We start from the raw sequence: 7,108 nt of genomic DNA, 5'->3' as shown, positions 1-7,108 counted from the left end.
GAAATTCATCAAATAGATTAAGACAATTGCTCAACAGTTTGAGCCAAGTATTTAAAAATGAAGAGAGGCCATTAGGTTAAACATATGATGTATACCTTTATATCTCTGTGCATTTTTCCTTTACTGTGAAGATAGTATAATCCCTGGAGTTTCAAAAAACAAAAAACAAACAAAAATTAATAAGACTTTACTACAGAGCATATTTTGGGATGTAAAGTGATTAACTAAATAATAGTTTGTTTTTTATTTACTCATTACAGAAAGTCTAGTGGTAATCATTATTTTACTGAAACAGCCTAGAAGACAAAAGAATCAAGAAAATGAAAAAGGCAAAGCTCAGCAGAAACCACTAACTTTCTAAAGACAAATACTTTTCACTAAACTCTGCAAATAGTCTGAAATAACGTTTAAAAAGTATAAATGCAATTAGTATTAGAATGAGTTTCAAATTCCTATAAGGGTGCTTAATTTTCAAGCCTTTCTTTGGTATTAAGAGGAATATAAAAATACAAAATAACAAATCCATAGCACTTAAAATTTAGGAGGTCATATTATCACACTGAGGCTTTATAGTGTTTATTTGCAAATATAATTTGAGTTTACTACACAATTAAAAATGTGTTAAAATCCAAGAGTTTATCAAACTAGAATGCTCAATCCTTACTTTACTTAACAGATAATGCACAATAATTAAACACTGAATCTAAAAAAGAATGGTATTTTTTAATTAGCACTGGATTTACCTGTAGTGTTTCTCTGCTAACATACGCAATTTGCAGTTCTGATAGAGGTCCCGTTACTATAAGAGAAGAAAATTAATATTAATGAAATTAGTCAAAGCACATTTTTCAGGAAATGACAAATTTTTACTAGTTCCACTAAGCAATAGCCTTGATATACCTAAACAACTGTATTAAAATGTAAGCTCCATGAGGGCAGGATTTTTTAAATCTGATTTTCTCACAGTTGTATCCCCAGTGTTCAGAACAGTGCCTGGTATGGGAAAGCTGCTAAATAAATGTTTGTGGAATGAGTACAAGACTGAAATAGTCTCTGAAATTAATTATATTTTCATTTTTGCACCTCGCTGATCAGTACTACCTTTTAAATGTTAAAAGAAATGAATCATGGCCAACAGGCTTAGCTAGTTTTTATCAAAGCTTTTCTAAATTGATATGTAATGCATGTATTAAGGACTTTTTTTTTTAAAGAGGGGTGCCTGGGTGGCTCAGTTAAGCATCTGCCTTCAGCTCAGGTCATGATCCCAGGGTCCTGGGACCGAGCCCCACGTCAGGCTCTCTGCTCAGCAGGGAGTCTGCTTCTCACTCTCCCTCTGTGCTCTCTTGTGCTCACTTTCTCTCAAATAAATAAACAAATAAATCTTTTTAAAAGGGGGGGGGGAGAGGGAGAGAGAGAATCTTAAACAGGCTCCACACCCAGCGTGGAGCCTGAAGCAGGGGTTGATCTCACAATCCTGAGATCATGACCTGTGCCAAAATCAAAAGTCAGACAGTTAACCCACCAAGCCACCCAGGCACCCCACATTACAGCTAGTTTTAAGTCAGTATTTTTTCGCTAAAATTATTAGCTTTATAGCTATAAAATTAATTATGTTCACTATAAAAACCCAATCAATAGACAAGTTTGGAAAGTGAAGGTCTCTTCCTTACCCAAACTATTACTCAATAATAGGCAATATCAATAATTTGGCCTATAGCCAACCAGATAATTTTATGTAAAGACACATTTTAAATGTATGTATAGATCTCACAGAAGAATATGAATGGAATCATATTACATACACAATTCTAAAACCTACTTTTTTACTTACCATGGACAACTTTCTATATCAACACATGTAACTCAATCGTAATATTTTTCTGTGTGCATCTATCCACTACTGAGACATTTAAGTAGTTTTCTCTTTTTCCCTACAAAATCACTTTAAAGTCTCTCTACATTAGGTGGGAGAGACTATTCTAAAAATTGAATTAAATTCCAATGACGGAATCTTTTGCTAGATAGTAACCTCTTTGTAAAAATGTTCACTCTGGGGTATTTGTGGTATTTTACAATTGTGGAAGAGAGAAATCTATTTCACTTAGATTTTGTTAAGGACAAGTCTGGGTTTGAACGTCTGAAGGTAAGCCATATAACTAATTCTTGTGGTCTGTAAGCGCCTCTTATTCAGTAAAATGGGACTCCCTTTATATTTGTTTCCACAGTATGGCAAACACCCTGAAAACAATACCTAGAAATGACAGAAAAGAATATTCTAAATAATCTTTTAAGTGCCTAGCTAAGTTAAAAAGTAAGAGATTTGCCCAGGAGCCAAAAACAAAAGGGGAAATGAAAATCAGAATGGTAAAAATGTGAAATATTCTAAGAGAAAGGTCAATCTTGGTAAGCTGGGGCTTTAGTTTTATCCCCTACATGGGGAATAGAACAGAAGAAAAGGCCATTCATCTGCAGAGGAACAGTTAAAACAAATATGCCCATAAAACCAGAATCTTCAAAGGGCTACACCCTCATCTTAAAAGGACAGACAAGGACAAGGAGAAGACTAAGGATTTTGTATCATGGCCTGGGGTCTGGAGAGGGGAAAATATCTTCTAGATTCTGTCACACAGGCCTCTTCTTCACTCAGGTTTAGGGTTCAAATATATTGGATACACCGAGGTCTTAGGATCACAGAAAGAAGATTAAGAACACCACCACCACCACTATGGAAGGACCCACTCTCAAAAGCCAATGGAATTCCTGCTGAACCTGATCTCAGAATTCAAAATTATTAAATAAGTGGAAAGCAATTCACCATAAATGACATAATAGAATGTGGGAAACTGTTAAAGAACAATATTAAACAGAAAGAAAATGTTCAATGGAAAACGGGGAAAAAAGCATTATATTGGAACAATGAAAGGTTCCAATGTCAGTTCTTCAAAGAATAAACAAAAGGAGAGAAGAAACTCATGAAAAAATATAAATTCAAAATGTATCCGCACACACATACCTGTGGGTAATTTAAAACATGTCTACAAGTGTTGGAACTTAATTCCCTTCCCGAGTATGGGCTGGACAGAAATGACTTGCTTCTAAAGAACAAAACATGGGGGAAGAGACAGTATACACCTTGTGCAACTACATCATAAAAGGCTTTGGGGCTTCCTCCTTGCTCTCTGAGACTGCATACTCTGGGGAAGCCAGCTGCCATATCGTGTAGACATTCAAGCTGTCCTACGGCCAGATCCACATAGTAAAAAACGGAGACCTGCCAAGAGCCATCAAGGACCTGAAGCTTTCTGCCAACAGCCATGTTAAGTGAATCAAGGTGAAAGTGAATTCTCAAGCCCTACTCAAGCCCGCAGAGGACTGCAGCTCCAGCCAAATAGCTAGACTGCAACTTTATGAGAGAACTTGAGCTAGAATTGCCCAACTAAGCCATTCTTGAATTCTTGACCCTCAGAAACTGGGACATAATATTTGCTGTTTTAAGCTGCTAAATTTTGGGATTATTTGTTATATAGCAATAGACAACTAATACAGTTCCCTTTTGTAAGATTTAAAATTTTAAAAAATCATATGGAGTGATGGAATTAAGAGCAGTAAAACAAAATATAAAAATTGGTTTAATGATACTTTAGAAAGCAGAAATAAAAAAAAGAAAGAAGTAACGGTAAAAAGCAGGCTTTGCAAATTTTGCATGACAGATCAAAATATACTGTGCATACACATATAAAAAAGCAAAATCCCACAAGCATTAGGGTTATTAGAAAAGAAGAACTTCTCTTTCACTAGGTGAGGTGACCCAAGTTAGTACACTAGTTCCACAGAATGACAATGTGATAAAAGAGAGAAGAGAAAGAGAAACACAAAGAGACGGACGTATCTATCCTATGAGGCTGTGCAAGTAGAGAGCCCTACAGACTAGCCAAAGAGGAGTATACACATTGCCATGAGGTCTCTTGGTGGCAATCAAGATGCAGTCAAGAGTGAATAGGGAGGGCACCTGGGTGGCTCAGTTGGTCAAGCAAATGCCTTCGGCTCAGGTTGTGATCCCAGGGTCCTGGGATCGAGTCCCACATCAGGCTCCTGCTGCTCAGCGGGGAGCCTGCTTCTCCCTCTCCCTCTGCCTGCCACTCCCTCCTGCTTGTGCACTCTCCCTCTCTGTCAAATAAATAAGTAAAACCTTAAAAAAAAAAAAAAAGTGAATAGGGACTGGGGTTTTGTATAAGCATGTAAATCCCTTGCATGTATATTTGAGAATATCCAGGGTGTTGCCGAATATCGTTTCTTCCATTGACCAAGTTGCTGATCAGTATAAATAAATCAGTATTAACAAATTCATATTATTTTGTTATTTCCAACATTTGTTGAAATGGAATGACAACAATCATGGCAAAACTATTTCTGTAACTAAACTGGTCTTCTTGCTTCTTCATGAAGAAAGCAGAACCAGACACTTAAGAGCAAGCATATATATCTGATGGAATTACTTAACAATCCGAGAAAGACTGAAAAGTATGCTTAAAAAACTAAAGATGTAAAAGAAGGAGTGCAAAATTACAAGAGAATAAGACACAAATATAAAATGAAGGGAGACTTGAAATAGAACCAAACACTTTCTAGAAATGAGAAAAACAGTCACCAAAAATTAAAACCTAATGGATGTACTAACCACAGCTGTAAAATCAGTGAACTCCAAGATGGTTATGTGTATCCTCAGTGCTCTACTGAGGGATTAAAAAGTGCAAAGTATACAGTTGAGTTTAAGAGACACAGAGAAGATCTAACGTTTATCTAACTGATATTCTAAAAGGAGAGATCAAAGAGACTGGGGTAGAAAAGATTTTAAGAGATAATAATTGGTAACTGTCCAGGCTTGATGAATAAATTAAATCCTCTCTGGTAAGCACTTTAAGTCCTCAGCAAGAAAAGTAAATGTAAATCCATGTTTAGATACTAAAAACACCAGAAATTAAGAGGAAAAAAAATGTTAAAATCGATTAGAAAGGAAGATTACCTGGAAAGGATTAACACGTAGTTAGAGTGACAGAAGATACCAACAGCTATAGAAGCTAGAAGACAGTGGTCTAATACATTCAAAATGCTGGCAGAAAATATCTGCCTATACTACACTTAAATTATGATTGAAGAATGAGGGTCAAAGACTGAGAGTGCACCCCTAGAAGACCCAGCTGAAAGAACTTCAGGACAAAGGAAATTAAATGAATAAATACGAGAAAAAAAACAGTAGATAAATTAGTCCAAATTAAGACAAAAAAGGGGAAATAGCCTTTTGAATTTTGAATAGCTTTCAGAAATACTGTGTATGTCCTGCAATGCAAAATAATGCCAAATATTTCTCAACTTTCACTGAACCTTGGAAATCAAAATGTCATTAATAAAAAATTCTCAAATATAAAGAACAGCCATACTTAATAAAAAAATATTCTCAGAAAAGAAATAACTTTTCATAAAGCAGAAATGTTCTCATGTTTTCCACCTGGCTTTCAAGGCTCTCTGTATCCGACCCTACTCCCCATATATAGACCCTACACCAATGAGAGTGATCTCACATGTCACACCTTCATGTCACTGTATTGCTGTTTCATCTCCTAGGATGTACTTCTACCTCTTCTTTCTACCCAGAGTTTATGTATCTTTTAAAGAACAATTAAAAACCCATTTTCTTCATTAAACCTTCAAAAACAATTCCAGAAAATCTATCATTTCCTTTTTCCCATTCCAACTGTAGTTAGTAGTACTTTAAAATACTATTATGTCAATCTTTATGGTAAGTAAAATCTACACCAAGAAGATACAGTAAAATGAAGTGAATGGAGAGAGTAAAATTCCTATCCGAATAGTCTTTTAACATCTGCTTTATTACAATCAGCCGCCAAAATTACTTAAGAGGCCTTAATGGGAAAATCTGAGCCCAAATCCCATATCAAGAAACATGAAAAAAATTTCCAAAATATTTTCTCGTAAAATTGACATGACTTATTTTATTTTACATTAATCAAAAAGCACAGCTCCAGTAAAAGAATAAACCCACTCTGCAGTTTGTGACAATAACCCATTAAACAGAACCAGAATGGGACAGAGAGAGAAAGAAAAGACCGTAAACACTATTATACTTTACAAATCTTTCTTACATACTCCACTGAAATCTCAATAAAAAAAGCTTTAATAATTTTTAATTCCCCAGAATCTAGTATTTAAAAAAGTAAACAATTTAATTGATGCTTCTTAAACACACGAGAGCAAAATCAATTCTTTGTATTAATACTACTCATGTATTAACTGGATATTCTTCTGGCTTAGTGTTAATCCTCAAGGCCTTTACATGTTTCTTACAAATCTGAGTTTGAAATTTTGAACTAACTATATATAATATGTCTTCTTTAGAATTAGCAAATAGTTCAACTGCATATAATTTTGCAACTTATAACGCAAATACTCCTTTCATCCATATAGATCTTAAATTCTTTTATATATCTAAATAACAACAATAAAACATACTTTCCTCAAAACAACATTAATGCTTTAATATAGTAAATAATTATATTTTAAGAAATTCTACTTAATGTGTATAAAACATAACTTTTGTCTTACCATGATAAATATCCTGTAAAGAACCACCTCCACAAAACTCCATGCAAATCCAAAGTTTATCTCGCCTGTAAGGAGAAAATAGCATGTATCACATTGTAACAAGTATCTTTTAAGGTTGTATCCTATAACCTTGAAAAACCACATAAATGCAAAGTGCTAAAAAAAAAGCTAGTTAATCTCTATGAGTAAAAGAATTACTTAGTATGTTATAACTCAACCCAAAGTTTTAATCCTTAAAAATACACCATTTGTAGGATATAAAAATGTCATCAGCCACATCCAAATGAGAGGAAATTTCTCTTTCGTTAAAAGCTTCCCCTCCCTGGCCAACAGACACGTGAAAAAGTACTCAATATCGCTCGGCATCAGGGAAATCCAAATCAAAACCTCAATGAGATACCACCTCACACCAGTCAGAATGGCTAAAATTAACAAGTCAGGAAACGACAGATGTTGGCGGGGATGCGGAGAAAGGGGAACCCTCCTA

General features: G+C 34.9%; 1 protein-coding gene across 3 annotated transcripts in view; it reads right to left on the bottom strand.

Moving 5' to 3' along the window:
• MAP4K3 (mitogen-activated protein kinase kinase kinase kinase 3) overlaps nt 1-7,108 on the bottom strand; it is a 182,621-nt gene that overhangs the window by 71,563 nt on the left and 103,950 nt on the right. For all 3 annotated transcript variants that reach the window (XM_081796879.1, XM_006728030.3, XM_006728031.3), the window contains exons 4-6: nt 6,622-6,686; nt 744-799; nt 96-143 (exon numbers count right to left, since the gene is read on the bottom strand). In XM_081796879.1, the coding sequence (XP_081653005.1) occupies nt 96-143; nt 744-799; nt 6,622-6,686 (169 nt within the window). The remainder of the gene's footprint in view (nt 1-95; nt 144-743; nt 800-6,621; nt 6,687-7,108) is intronic.

Source organism: Leptonychotes weddellii, chromosome 10 (assembly GCF_054177405.1).
Source record: "Leptonychotes weddellii isolate Sample4059 chromosome 10, ASM5417740v2, whole genome shotgun sequence".
NCBI classification, from domain to species: domain Eukaryota; kingdom Metazoa; phylum Chordata; class Mammalia; order Carnivora; family Phocidae; genus Leptonychotes; species Leptonychotes weddellii.
The sequence above is the reverse complement of the archived record's forward strand: the minus strand, read 5'-3'. Positions and strand labels throughout refer to the sequence as shown.